Source organism: Pongo abelii, chromosome 12 (genome assembly GCF_028885655.2).
Source record: "Pongo abelii isolate AG06213 chromosome 12, NHGRI_mPonAbe1-v2.0_pri, whole genome shotgun sequence".
NCBI classification, from domain to species: domain Eukaryota; kingdom Metazoa; phylum Chordata; class Mammalia; order Primates; family Hominidae; genus Pongo; species Pongo abelii.
In genome coordinates, this window is record NC_071997.2 from 58372872 (window position 1) to 58386879 (window position 14008).

A 14008-nucleotide genomic window follows, 5' to 3' on the forward strand; every position below is an offset into this window, starting at 1 on the left:
TAAGTCTTGTAGGTTTTAATGTCTCATGACTGGTAACAGAGTAGTCTCGAGGGGATCCTTGGAGACCCTGTTCTGACTTTAGAAGCACTTCCTGTGGACAATGGAGGGCCCTGCCTCATCATACTCAGGCTTGCTGATCCACATCTGCTGGAAGGTGGAGAGAGAGGCCAGGATAGAGCCCCCGATCCAGACTGAGTACTTCCGCTCTGGGGGAGCAATAATCTGCAAAAAACAAATGTGGTGAATCATGATCAGTTCCCAAGGGAATAAGCAAGGTGGTCCAAAAATCTACTTATCCCAGAAAAGGGGAGCCCCATGGTCAGAAAAGAACACGAGAAACATTGTGATAGATTAGATTATTGCTCAAAACCTTCACTTCCCCACTCTTCCCTTATTCCCTCCATGGGAAGAGTGCACTGCTCCCTGTGAGGCTGGGCATTGTGTTTGCTTTGACCAATGGGATATTAGCAGACATAACACAAACAGGGGCTTGAAATATGCTTGTGTACTTGGGCATGTTCTCTTGCTCTGCCATGTTCCTGAGAAGAGCTGACCCTGGGGAGCAGCTAGCCCTTCAGCCTGGGCCCATTAATGAGAAATAGGGACTTGACCTGAGCTGGCTAGACCTGCAGTTAATTCAGAGCCACTTAGCCAAGCCTGACCTTGATCAGCTAACTTCCAGCTGATGCACAGATGCACGAGTAGTAAATGCTTATTGTTAGGTGCCCCTGAGATTCCACAGTTGTTTGTTACTCGGCAATAGCTGACCGATACAAATATCTATAAGGGAAACCTTGTTCTGTTCTTGCCTGGAGTTTGGATGCATGGGCAGGTTGGGCTGGGCTTCGTTCATTCTTGAATATAAACCAGTCTTCCCAAACCCTGTTTTGAGCTATCTGTCATCAGCCAATTATCTCAGAAGTCCTCAAATTTATATCTACATTGTTCATGCTTTCCACTAGGAATCCTGGGCTTAGCTTTTAGAAATTCATTGTCAGGTCAAACAACTTTGAACTCTACCTCAAAGGGGATCCAGAAGGACTATGATTCTTCAACTAATTTTCCAGTTTTGGAGGAGTCTAAGAATTCAGTGCTAGAGCAAACCAGATAATAAATTGGTTTTTTTTGTTGTTGTTGCCGTAGAGTCTCTTTTCATATTCCCTAAATCACAGAGATCATGGAATTGTAGAATAAGAAGGATCTTTAGAAGTTATTTTATTATCCAGGCAGACAAAAGTCACACAAATGCTCCTTGAACAGATTATTTCAAGGACTGGGAATGCACAGCCACTAGCAAGGTAACAAATTTTATTGTTGGACACTTCTCTTGAGAAAACTCTAGCTTCTCTTAGGTTGGTGGTCCTAAATATAAGCACTACCCCCACCCCAAATCTGTTCTTCCATGTCCTTGAAACTTGCCTTATCTCCTCCAGTTCCCCTATACAAATCCTGCTGTCCAATTTGGATAGGTGCTCATATAAGCACACACCTGCCTGGACACGTTTGCTCCTTCTACTTCCTCTGCTTAGAGTGTCCTTTCCCTTCCGCTTTTCTTATTTAGATTGTCCTGGTATTGATCATGTTTACTAATTAGATCCTAAACTCCATGAAGGCTGGCACATACTGTTAAAGTCAGAGCTGTGGCTCATGAATTGGGAAATGCATCAGATCACTGGTGGTGGTTTATCAGTGTAGGTGACGGGGGGCAATTCAGACTTGTTAGACCAGAATCTGGGAGTGAGGCTAGGCGTGGTATACTGACACACAGTCCTGGTAAAAAGCCCCTGCCCCAGGCCTGGCACAGCTCTCCATAGGACAGGCCTCAGTAATGCACCATTCCTGTGGCTCTGGGTGAGAAAAGCCCACAAGGTCTCACCAGTTTCCTGCTGGTCTGCTCCATTTCTCTGTGATGAACACCATCTGTTAGGCAGGGGGAAGGCCCGGGGAAGCCTTCCTTCATGAAGGTTCTTAGAATATTGACTGAGAACACATATCCTCACATCAGGCCTACTCCCCAGAGACCAGCTTTATTGTGAGACTTTGTAACTTTCAACCAATGTGTTATTTCTATTCCCAACTCTTTCTCTAAAGCTGTTAGCAGCAAAGTTCCTAGAAGGAGGTAAAAATGTCTGTGTGACTGCTTGGAGACCAGAGGCAGAAGAGAAGCTCCCATCCTGCAGATGCCCAGGAGGCGAGAGGCCCTGTTTGGGAGGCAGTATGGGGAAGGGCATGGCCAAGATGGGACAGTAGATCAGAGATGTTCAGGAATCAACGAATGTCCCTGTTGAGTTTGAAGCAGAGCTGGCCCTATGACCAAACATCCACTCTTTGGAATTTTACCCTCCTCTGGAGCAATAAAGTTTAAAGATACCATAGTGTGACCTCCTTCTTTTCTTTCCTTCTATTTCCCATCTCCTGATTTCCTTCTTAACCCTCTCAATATCCTATTTATATATTTATTTATTTTTAGAGACAGGATCTATCTGAATTTATATTTAGAGACAGGCTGGAGTGCAGTGGCACAGTTAGAGCTCATTGTAGCCTTCAACTCCTGGGCTCAAGTGATCCTCCCACCTTGGCTTTCCAAAATGCTGGGATTACAGGTATGAGCCATCACACCTGGATAATATTCTCATCATCCCAAATTCTTTCAGTCTCTTCTCATGTGACATTCCTGGGATTATGTTTGAGATCCATGCTAAGTGGGTCTTCAGCCCATCAATGCCCAAGGAACATAATTCCCTAGGATAAAATCGGCTCCAGTCCAGGATGATATTGAACCCAGGAGACCAGCAAGTTATCAGGTCTGGCAGCCTGCCTCCGAGGAACTCCCAGGTAGGCAAGACTTTATACAAAGAACAGGATGGAGAGAACTGAGGCAAGACCCACCTTGATCTTCATGGTGCTGGGGGCCAGGGCTGTGATCTCCTTCTGCATCCTGTCAGCAATGCCAGGGTACATGGTGGTGCCCCCAGAGAGGACATTGTTGGCGTATAAGTCCTTACGAATGTCAATGTCACACTTCATGATGGAATTGTAGGTTGTCTCATGAATTCCAGCGGACTCCATGCCTAGTGGAGATCACAGTGTCTGGTCAACAGGCATCACTTCATAAATATGCACACCTCCAGCTCCTCAAATGACACTTCTTCGATTGTTGCAATTACCCTAGTTCAGAACCTTAATATCTCCCAAAAGGATTATAAGATCAGACCCCCTTCCTTGTCGTGGCCTTTCCTTTATTGTCCCCAGTTCTGATTGATGTTTTTTTTTTTTTTTTTTTCTGAGATGGAGTCTCACTCTGTTGCCAGGCTGGAGTGCAGTGGCACGATCTCAGCTCACTGCAAACTCTGATCCCTGGTTCAACTGATTCTCCTGTCTCAGCCTCCCGAGTAGCTGGGATTACAGGCACGCACCACCACGCCCAGCTAAATTTTGTATTTTTAGTAGAGATGGGGTTTCACCATGTTGACCAGGATGGTCTCCATCTCCTGACCTTGTGATCCACTCATCTCGGCCTCCCAAAGTGCTGGGATTACAGGCGTGAGGCATTACACCCGGCCTGATCTTTTACACTGTTGCCTGAAGCATATTTCTAAAGGAACACTTTTGTTATATCATCTTTCTTTTTTCATAACTTTTTGAGATATAATTCAGTCATTTTCAGTGTATCCACAGAAGCAAACATCACCAAATCTTAGAACATTTTTAATAACTTCAAAAGAGACCCCCATACCTAATAGAAGTCACTCCCCATTTTCCTCTCCATCCCTGCCCCAGCCCTAGGTAACAGCGAATCCACTTTCTGTCTTTAGAGGTTTGCCTATTCTGGATGTTTCTTGTCAATGGAATCATACACCATGTGGTCTTCTGTGTGTGGCTCCTTTCACTTAGTATAATGTTTTCAAGGTCACAGCATGGATAAATACTTCATTCCCTTTTATTGCCAAATAAGATTCCATTGTATGGATATACTCGTCATGTCATCTGACAGTCCCCCATTGCCTGCAGGTTGACATCCAGCTACTGTAGCCTGGCATCACTGTCTTCTGGAGCAAAAGGTCCTGCATGCCAAACTAGCTCTTGCCATCTGCCTGGTCTCCTTACCTCTTTTTTTTTTTTTGAGGCAGAATCTCACCCTGTTGCCCAGGCTGGAGTGCAGAGACACAATCACGGCTCACTGCAGCCTTGATCTCTGGGGCTCAAGAGATTCTCCCACCTCAGCCTCCTGAGTAGCTGGGACCACAGGCATGCACCACCATGTCCTGCTAAATTTTGTATTTTTCATAGAGACGGGGTTTCGCTATGTTGCCCAGGCTGGTCTCAAACTCACAGGCTCAAGTGATCTGCCTGCCTCGGCCTCCCAAAGTGCTGGGATAACAGGTGTGAGTCATTGCACCCAGCTGCCTCCAGTCTTTTTTTTTGTGAGACGGAGTCTCACTCTGTCACCCAGGCTGGAGTGCAGTGGTGCGATCTCGGCTCACTGCAACCTCCGCCCCCTTCATGGTTCAAGCGATTCTCCTGCCTCAGCCTCTCGAGTAGCTGGGATTACAGGTGCCTGGCTAATTTTTGTATTTTTAGTAGAGATGGGGCTTCACTATCTTGGCTAGGCTGGTCTTGCTGGTCTTGAACTCCTGACCTCGTGATCCATCCACCTTGGCCTCCCAAAGTGCTGGGATTACAGGTGTGAGCCACTGCGCCTGGCCAAGCCTCTGGTCTTTTATCCATGCAATATGATTCCACACTGTAGATAGAAGAATCTTGCTAAACTACAACCTGACCTTGCCACATTGCTGCCTACAAACTTTCTGTGTTTTAACCTCATTCTTAGTTTCATGTTATATTTCCTGTTCTGCTTTTCTTGTATCTTCGTTTCCTTTCCCTTTTATTTAAAATGAGATTTTCCCTATTTTTTTAAATACATTTTTGGTCCTTCCTAGGAAAATGTGAGATATGTGTATGTAATTAACAAGGTGGCCATGACTCCTGGTGTTTCTCTCTCCATACCTCACCCACCTCTTCACCCTCCCCTCCTGAGATTGGCAGGGACTGTGGGCAGCACCTCACCAATAAAGGAGGGCTGGAAGAGGGTCTCAGGGCAGCGGAAGCGCTCATTGCCAATGGTAATAACCTGCCCATCCGGCAGCTCATAGCTCTTCTCCAGGGAGGAAGAGGAAGCTGCTGTGGCCATCTCATTCTCAAAATCCAGGGCCACATAGCACAGCTTCTCCTTGATGTCTCGCACAATTTCTCTCTCAGCTGGAAGGAGCAGAAATGACAGAAGGTGAATACTGAGCTCTGTTAGTTTGTCCCATTTTGATCTCCATGAAAACCTTCTCACAACTACCTTATTCTTTTTTTTTTGAGACAGAGTCTCACTCTGTCACCCAGACTGAAGTGCAGTGGTGCTATCTTGGCTCACTGCAACCTCTGCCTCCTGAGTTCAAGCAATTCTCCTGCCTCAGCCTCCCAAGTAGCTGGGATTACAGGCATGCGCCACTAAGCTTGGCTAATTTTTGTGTTTTCAGTAGACACAGGATTTCACCATGTTGGCCATGCTGGTCTAGAGCTCCTGACCTCAAGTGATCTGCCTGCCTTGGCCTCCCAAAGTACTGGGATTACAGCCATGAGCCACCACGCCTGGCCTCATATCTACTTTAGATTCAGTCATAGGATGATGATAGGCTTGCTGCGAAGAGGGTCAAGGGTCACTCCATTCAATCTTAATTCTTCTACTCTTCTTTCTAAAGAGGGAGTCTCAAGTCTTTATTCCCAAGCAGGACTTTGCATGAGATTTCTGACAAAGCCTTAGGCCTTCCCGGGGGCTTTGCAGGACATATTTCTGGTCTAGACTCACTTAGATGTTTGATCTTACAGAATCTAGAGAGGCTCCCACCTAAAAATGCCGCTTGCCCAGGTGGGCCACATGACACCTTCCCCTTAGAAATTCGGGCCTCACTTATTCAATTTGTCCTCAAACCAAAGGTATCCCTAGGTAATGAAATGCATCAGCAGATCTTCAGTACCATTCAGCCCTGTGGAAACTAGCCCTAGTCCTGGTGTGGACATGGACAGAGGCAGCTGGTCTCTGGGGAAGGAGGGACTGCTTCCATGACTATCTGGTCTTATACAGAGGCCCAGCCCCAGCTTAAGGCCTCCCAGTCTGTCTCAGGAGAGTTTAAAGACACAGAGTCACAGAATTCTGATTGGTTCTGAGAACTTCTGGTCCTAAACCAGATTGGTTCTGAGCTCCAGTCAGAATCAGGAAAGGGGATGGATACCTGTGGTATCCACAAAGGGGCTGGATACCTGTGGTCACAAAGGAATAGCCTCTCTCTGTGAGGATCTTCATGAGGTAGTCCGTGAGGTCACGGCCAGCCAGGTCCAGGCGCATGATGGCATGGGGCAGGGCATAGCCTTCATAGATGGGGACATTGTGGGTGACGCCATCACCTGAATCCAGGACGATGCCTGTGGACAGAGAGGATCAGGCTTATAAAAATCTTATTCTTGTCTTTCATCAGTCTCTTTCTAGGACTGTTACCAATGAGCTCTGACTACCATATTTTCCTTTACCAGTTAAGAATATTCACCCATCACAAGAATCATCAATCATATTTTTTATTTTTTATGTATGTCACTTTTTCCCCCCCCCAATGAGACTGTAGGCCTCTAGAAGTCAAGTAAAATGTGTCCTTTTTTTGTATTCCTTGAAACACATTACTGGTAATGCATACTTGTCAATTTGCATTAAGTCTACATTGCATACTTTTTTTTTTTCTGAGGCAGAGTTTTGGTCTTGTTGCCCAGGCTGGAGTGCAGTGGCACAATCTCGGCTCACTAGAACCTCTGTCTCCCACGTTCAAGCGATTCTCCTGCCTCAGCCTCCTGAGTAGCTGGGATTACAGGTGCCTGCCACCACGCCCAGCTAATTTTTTGTATCTTTAGTAGATGTGGGGTTTCACTCTGTTGGCCAGGCTGGTCTTGAACTCCTGACCTCAGGCAATCCACCTGCCTCGGCCTCCCAAAGTGCTGGGATTACAGGCATGTGCCACCGCGTCCAGCCTATAGTTCTTAATCTAACAGCCACATCATAACTGATGAGAAAACATTACAATATCACCACTATTATTTAATATTGTCCAGGATGTTCTAGCCAATGGCAGTGAAACAGAAAATAGAAATAGGAGGTATGACTACCAAAGGGAAACAAAATTGTCATTATTTGCAGATAATGTGGTTTTATATAGAAGACCCAACAGAATCAATTAAGAAACCATTAGACCTAGTTAGATGGTTCAGTAAGGGCCAGATGCAAAATAAATGTCCAGAAACCAGTAACTTACTCTTGTGTAAGGATCTGAATCATGGCATATTTTATAATAAAAATGAGAGGCAACCTAAAGCTCCAGCAATAGAGAAATGGTAAAATAAATAAATAATGAAACCATCATACAATGACTACCACGTGGCTATTAAACATGATGTTTGCAACAAAGTGCAAGGTCGGGCATGGTGGTTCATGCCTGTAATCCCAGCACTTTGGGAGGCCAAGGCGGGCAGATCACTTGAGGTCAGGAGTTCAAGACCAGCCTGGCCAACATGGTGAAACCCCATCGCTACTAAAAATACAAAAATTAGCCGGGTGCAGAGGCAGGTGCATGTAATCTCAGCTATTCAGGAGGCTGAGGCAGGAGAATCGCTTGAACCCGGGAGGTGGAGGTTGTGGTGTGCTGAGATCACATCATTGCATTCCAGTCTTGGCAACAGAGCGAAACTGTGTCTCAAAATGAAAACAAAAACAAAAAACAAAGTGCAAAGCACAGGATACGAAACTGTATATGTCATGCATTTCTCCATCATTGTCCTTATCACATACAGTGAAATTATCTTTTACTTTTGTCTATCTCCCACTAAACTGTTAGCTCCATAATGACGAAGTCTGTCTCATTTGTCAGTGTGTGCCCATGGCCTGGTACCATGTTTGGCACATTGTAGGGAGTAATGGAAAATATATGATGGATGAATGAATGGATAAATCAGTGAATAAATGATTAATGAATGTTTAAACAAATGTTTATGGAAGCTGTCAAGTTCCTATTAAAGACCATTTTATTTTGAGACTTCCTCTGTTACCCTGAGCACACTTCTATACCAAGGCCACATATAGTCATGTCCACATAATGACATTTTGGTCAACTTCGGACCACATACACGATGGTGGTGCCATAATATTATAAGGAAGCTGAAAAATTCTTATTGCCTAATGACATCATAGCTGACATCACGTCATAGGGCAACGCTTTATTCACGTGTTTGTGGCGATGCTGGTGTAAACAAACCTACTGCGCTTCCAGCTGTATAAAAGTACAGCACATACATTATGTACAACATACTTGAAAATGATAATAAACGACCATGGTACTAGTACTGGCTTGTGTATTTCTTATACTATCTTTTTTTTGTTGTTGTTTTTTTGAGACAGGGTCTCACTCTGTCACCCAGGCTGGAGTGCAGTGGTGAGATCTCAGCTCACTGCAGCCTCTGCCTCCTGGGCTCCAGAAATTCTCCAGCTTCAGCCTACCGAGTAGCTGGGACTACAGGCATGAGCTACCAATGCCTGGCTAACTTTTTGTATTTTTTGTAGAGATAGGTTTTAGCCATGTTGCCCAGGCTGGTCTTGAACTCCTGAGCTCAAAGAGATCCACCCACCTCGGCCTCCCAAAGTGCTGGGATTACAGGCATAAGCCACTGCACCCAGCCTCTTATACTATGTTTTTAATCATTAAAGTGTACTCCTTCTACTTATTAAAAAAAAAGTTGACTGTAAAACAGCCTTAGGCAGGTCCTTCCGGAGATATTCCGGAAGGAGGCATTGTTATCATAGGAGATGATAGCTCCATGTATGTTATTAATCCTGAAGACCTTCCAGTGGGGCAAGATGTGGAGATGAAATACAGTGGTATTGATGATCCTGAACTTGTGTAGGCTGAGGCTAATGTGTATATTTTAGTTTTTATCAAAAAAGCTCTAAAAGTAAAATAAATAAATAAATAAATTTAATAGAAAAAAGCTTGTAGAATAAAGGATATAAATAAAGAAAATATTTTTGGCTGGGGGCGATGGCTCACGCCTGTAATCCCAGTACTTTGGGAGGCTGAGGTGGGCAGATCACTTGAGGTCAGGAGTTCGAGACCAGCCTGGCCAACATGGGATGGATCTGGAGAGGAGAATGGTCAGCCCTGGAAATTTCTGATTGACATTTAAAGGGTATACTCCTTTTTTTTTCTTTACTAAATAAAGAAAAGACAAAAATAAGCCAGGCATGGTGGCGCACTTCTGTTGTCCCAGCTACTTGGAAGTTTGAGGCACGAGAATCACTTGAACCTAGGAGGCAGAGGTTGCAGTGAGCTGAGATCGCACCACTGCACTCCAGCCTGGGTGACAGAGTGAGGCTTCATCTCAAAAAAAAAAAAAAAAAAAAAAAAAAAATCATGGGAGGCTGAGGCAGGAGAATCGTTTGAACCTGGGAGACAGAGGTTGCAATGAGCTGAGATCGCACTACTGCACTCCAGCCTGGTGACAGAGCAAGTCTCCATTCCCAAAAAAAAAAAAGTCGAAGAAAAAAGATGTTTTCCTATTACTGTCACTACAAAAAAAGTAAAAATGGCTTTAAAAATTAAAAAGTTTATAAGGTAAAAAAATTACAGTAAGCTAAGATTAATTTATTATTGAAGAAAGAATAATTTGTTTTTTTGAGATGGAGTCTCTCTCTGTCACATAGGCTGGAGGGCAGTGACGTGATCTTGGCTCACTGCAACCTCTGCCTCCCAGGTTCAAGTGACTCTTCTGCCTCAGCCTCCCAAGTAGCTGGGATTACAGGTGCCTGCCACCACATCCAACTAATTTTTGTATTTTTAGTAGAGACGGGGTGTCACCGTGTTGGCCAGGCTGGTCTGGAACTCCTGACCTCAGGTGATCCGTCACCTTAGCCTCACAAAGTGCTGGGATTTCAGGTGTGAGCCACCGTGCCTGGCCAAGAATAATATTTTTATAAATGTAGTACAGCCGATGCGTACAGTGTTTATAGTCTACAGTAGTGCACAGTAACGTTTTAGGTCTTCACATTTTCTCACTACTCACTCACTAACCCACCCAGAGCAACTTCTAGTCTTGCAAGCTCCATTCATGGTAAGTGCCCTACACAGGTGTACCATTTTTTGTCTTTGATACCATATTTTCACTGTAACTTTTCTATGTTTCAATATGTTTAGCTATAGAAATACCTAACCATTCTGTTACAGTTCCCTACAGTATTAATTATAGTTAAATGCTATACTGTCTGCAGCCTGGAAGCAATAGGCCACGCCATACAGCCTGGGTATGTAGTAGGCTATAGCATCTAGGTTTGTGCAAGTACACTCTCTGATGTTCCCACAGTGACAAAGTCACCTAATGACACACATTTCTCAGAACGTATCCCTGTCATTAAGCAATGTGTAACTGCACTTACATTTCCACCACCACAGGTTCTACTCTTTCTGCTTCATGAAGCAGAAACATTCCAGTATTGTTGGAATGTGTGTATATGTAGAAGCTCCTGGAATTATTACTGTGAGGGAAACAGTTCTTGCTAGATGTTTTTTCCAACTATACCAGGTAGGCTCACATCTGGCATTCCACATGGGCATTCTCACCTATTATTCCTAAGCAAGATTTTGCCTGGACTTCAGCAGTCCGTTTGATTCTTCCGAGCAGGAGCCTCTGCCAGACCCCAGCTTTTCCCTGCCTCCCCTGATGTCAGAAAAGGAATGGATTACAGGATTACTCACCTGTCGTGCGGCCAGAGGCATAGAGGGAGAGCACAGCTTGAATGGCGACGTACATGGCAGGGACATTGAAGGTTTCAAACATGATCTTAAAGGACAATGAAGAATAAAAGTTTATTTGGCAAAAATCACAGCACTTCTTGGCCTGTAGAATGGTTTGTAATCTCATTAAGGGCAGGAACTATGCCAGTTTGGTAGTTCATTATTCCACACCCACTCCCCCCAGGGCCTGGCATGGACTACAGACATAGCAGGTCCTCAGAGAGTTCTGTTGCGCTGATGTTTGAAGGGGAAAAAGTATCTGGCCAAGCACCCATGTTGCATTCTTGTGCCAGTGTTCAAGTCTTCCTGGCTTCTTACCTGGGTCATCTTCTCCCTGTTGGCCTTGGGATTTAGGGGAGCCTCTGTGAGCAGGGTGGGGTGCTCTTCAGGTGCTACACGCAGCTCATTGTAGAAGGAGTGGTGCCAGATCTAGTGGAGACAAAAGCCATATGAGCCTGGCAGACTTCCAATGGCTGGAAAATTCTGATTGACATTCCCATGCTGGGAGAGTGTGGCACCATGTTACACAGGATGGGATGGATCTGGAGAGGAGAATGGTCAGCCCTGGGGATTTCTGATTGACATTTAAAGGGTATACTCCTTCTCAACAGGGCCCCAGGCAGGACTCAGACCTGGAACCAGTATTTTCTATGTGTCCATTATTTCCATTTGACCTTCCCTCTTCTTCACTCTACTACAGTCTGTCCCCTGCCTCTGTGCACTGAGTGATGCAAGGCACATTGTATCACTCAAGTGTTCATTGCTTTCTGGCTTCCGGCTATATTGGGCTGATAGAAGATTCCTGCAAGAGGCTGGAAAGTAGGAGGGCAAAAGAAGTCAGGGTCTATCTCTTGACAATGGTGTGGCCCTCCACGAGCACAGTTCCTGTTGGGCAGCCCCTCTTTCAGAGCTCAAGCTGTCACTAAGCTCCAATGACACTGCCTTGTCACCTGACCCCTTCATGTTTAGGGGTGTGAGAGCTCCCTCTGTTGCTGGTTCTTGGGTGCCTCAACATCCCTTTGTAGTTGCCTTAACCCTATGCACATTTCTGTAGGACATTCATTTAACCAGTTGTAAAACCCCAGCTGAGTATACACTGTCAAACAATTTCAAAACCCCAACTGAGTGTACACTACCTCCTGCTGAGAATCTGACTGAGGCACTTGGGCTTAATTTTCACTGGCTATTATTGGCCAGGCTGGTGCTTTAAAGCAGGGTTTCTCAATAGCAGCTCTATGACATTTTAGGTTGGATAATTCTTTGTTGTGGAGGGCCGACCAGTATCCCTGGTCTCCACCCACTGGATGCTAGCAGCAGTTTTCCAGTTGTGACAATAAAAAATGTCTGCAGACATTGCCAAATGTCGTTTGGGAAGCAAAATCATCCTGGTTAAGAACCACTGCTTAGCCTGGGCAACATACTGTGGGCCTGTCTCTACAAAAAGATAAAAAATTAGCCAGGCATGGTAGCGCCTGCCTGTAGTCTCAGCTACTCAGGAGGCTGAGGCAGGAGGATCGCTTGAGCCCAGGAGGTCAGGGCTGCAGTGAGCTGTGATCATGGCACTGCACTCCAGCCTGGGCGACAGAGTGAAACCCTGTCTCAAAAATAAAAAAGAACCACTGTTTTAGAGGAAGTTAATTTCTTCCTGTGTCCAGTTCCTTCTTCAGTGATCAAGTACGACCAAAAAGGAGTCTTTCAGAGGGATTGGGCAAAGTGTAGCAGGGACATGGGGCTTTGGTTTCCTCAGAGGTGAGGCACAGGGTCATTTGATGCCACTAGACCCATGTATTTATGGACCACCAGGTTTGTGCTAAGATGGTGGTAAGTGTGATGAGGGCAGATATGAATCAGACATGGCACCCAATTCTCGGCTGCAAAGTCCAGAGGGGAGAGAGATGTTTAAAAAAGACCAAAACAAACAAAAAGAAAAACACAAGCCACATTTTAAGTGAAGGAAGAGGTAGGAGTAATTCATTATCTGAGGGATTTAAATGGGCCTTGAGGGCAAAAGAAGGTCTCCAGAGGCTGTTGCAAAAGGCATCAGAGGCAGAGGGAATGGCACAGGCAGAGGCCCTGGACTGTGAGCGTTGCACAGGAGCCTAAAGGACAACAACTGGTCTTAAGGAGGGGACCCCATGCTACTTAAAATGTGCTTCCTCAAGGCCCTCTCTCAGAGTCACCTGGGATCATCTGACCCACTGAACTAGAATCCTTGGGTGTTGGGCTCAAGCATCTGCACTTGATTTTAGTTTATTTTTTGGAGTTTTTGTACCTTAAAAGTTAAAGATGTTGATAATTTTTAAAGTTAGAAAAATATTTTTAAGGTCGAGTGTGGTGACTCATGCCTGTAATCCCAGCACTTTGGGGAGCTGAGACAGGCAGAATGCTTGAGCCCAGAGGTTGGAGACCAGCCTGGGTAACAAAGTGAGACCCTGACTCTACAAAAAATTAAAAAATCAACTGGATGTGGTGTGCACCTGTGTTCTCAGCTACACCGGAGACAGAGGCAAGAGGATTCCTTGAGCCCAGGAGGCCAAGACCGCAGTGAGTTATGACTGTACCACTGCACTCCAGCCTGGGCGACAGAGGAAGATCCTATCTCAAAATTTTTATTTATTTATTTATTATTATTATTTTTTTATTTTGAGATGGAAACTCGCTCTGTCGCCCAGGCTGGAGTGCAGTGGCGCAATCTCGGCTCACTGCAAGCTCCGCCTCCCAGGTTCACGCCATTCTCCTGCCTCAGCCTCCCAAGTAGCTGGGACTACAGGCGCCCGCCACCACACCCGGCTAATTTTTTGTATTTTTAGTAGAGACGGGGTTTCACCGTGTTAGCCAGGATGGTCTCAATCTCCTGACCTTGTGATCCACCCGCCTCGGCCTCCCAAAGTGCTAGGATTACAGGCATGAGCCACCACGCCCGGCCAAAAATTTTTTTAATGGAATAAAAATCTCCCCTATGTCCATCACCTAACAACCAACAGTTAACATTTTGGCTTCTTTCTTTTTCCTAATCTTTTGTCTTTATGTATTTTTAAATTTATTACTATCATTATTTATCTCATGTTCCTTTATTATATTATTATTATACTATGTTCAAATTTGTTTTTATAACATAAATTATTTCACTTTTCATA

The 14008-nt window shown here is 45.0% G+C and overlaps 1 protein-coding gene across 2 annotated transcripts in view; it reads right to left on the minus strand.

The window, feature by feature from the left end:
* ACTG2 (actin gamma 2, smooth muscle) overlaps positions 1-14008 on the minus strand; it is a 27015-nt gene continuing 13007 nt past the window's right edge. The window contains exons 4-9 of one of the 2 annotated variants that reach the window (XM_024242113.3): positions 11190-11300; positions 10833-10917; positions 6310-6471; positions 5068-5259; positions 2890-3071; positions 1-222 (exon numbers count right to left, since the gene is read on the minus strand). In XM_024242113.3, the coding sequence (XP_024097881.1) occupies positions 79-222; positions 2890-3071; positions 5068-5259; positions 6310-6471; positions 10833-10917; positions 11190-11300 (876 nt within the window). In that variant the 3' untranslated portion in view covers positions 1-78. The remainder of the gene's footprint in view (positions 223-2889; positions 3072-5067; positions 5260-6309; positions 6472-10832; positions 10918-11189; positions 11301-14008) is intronic. The other variant, XM_063713605.1, reaches the window with a different exon arrangement.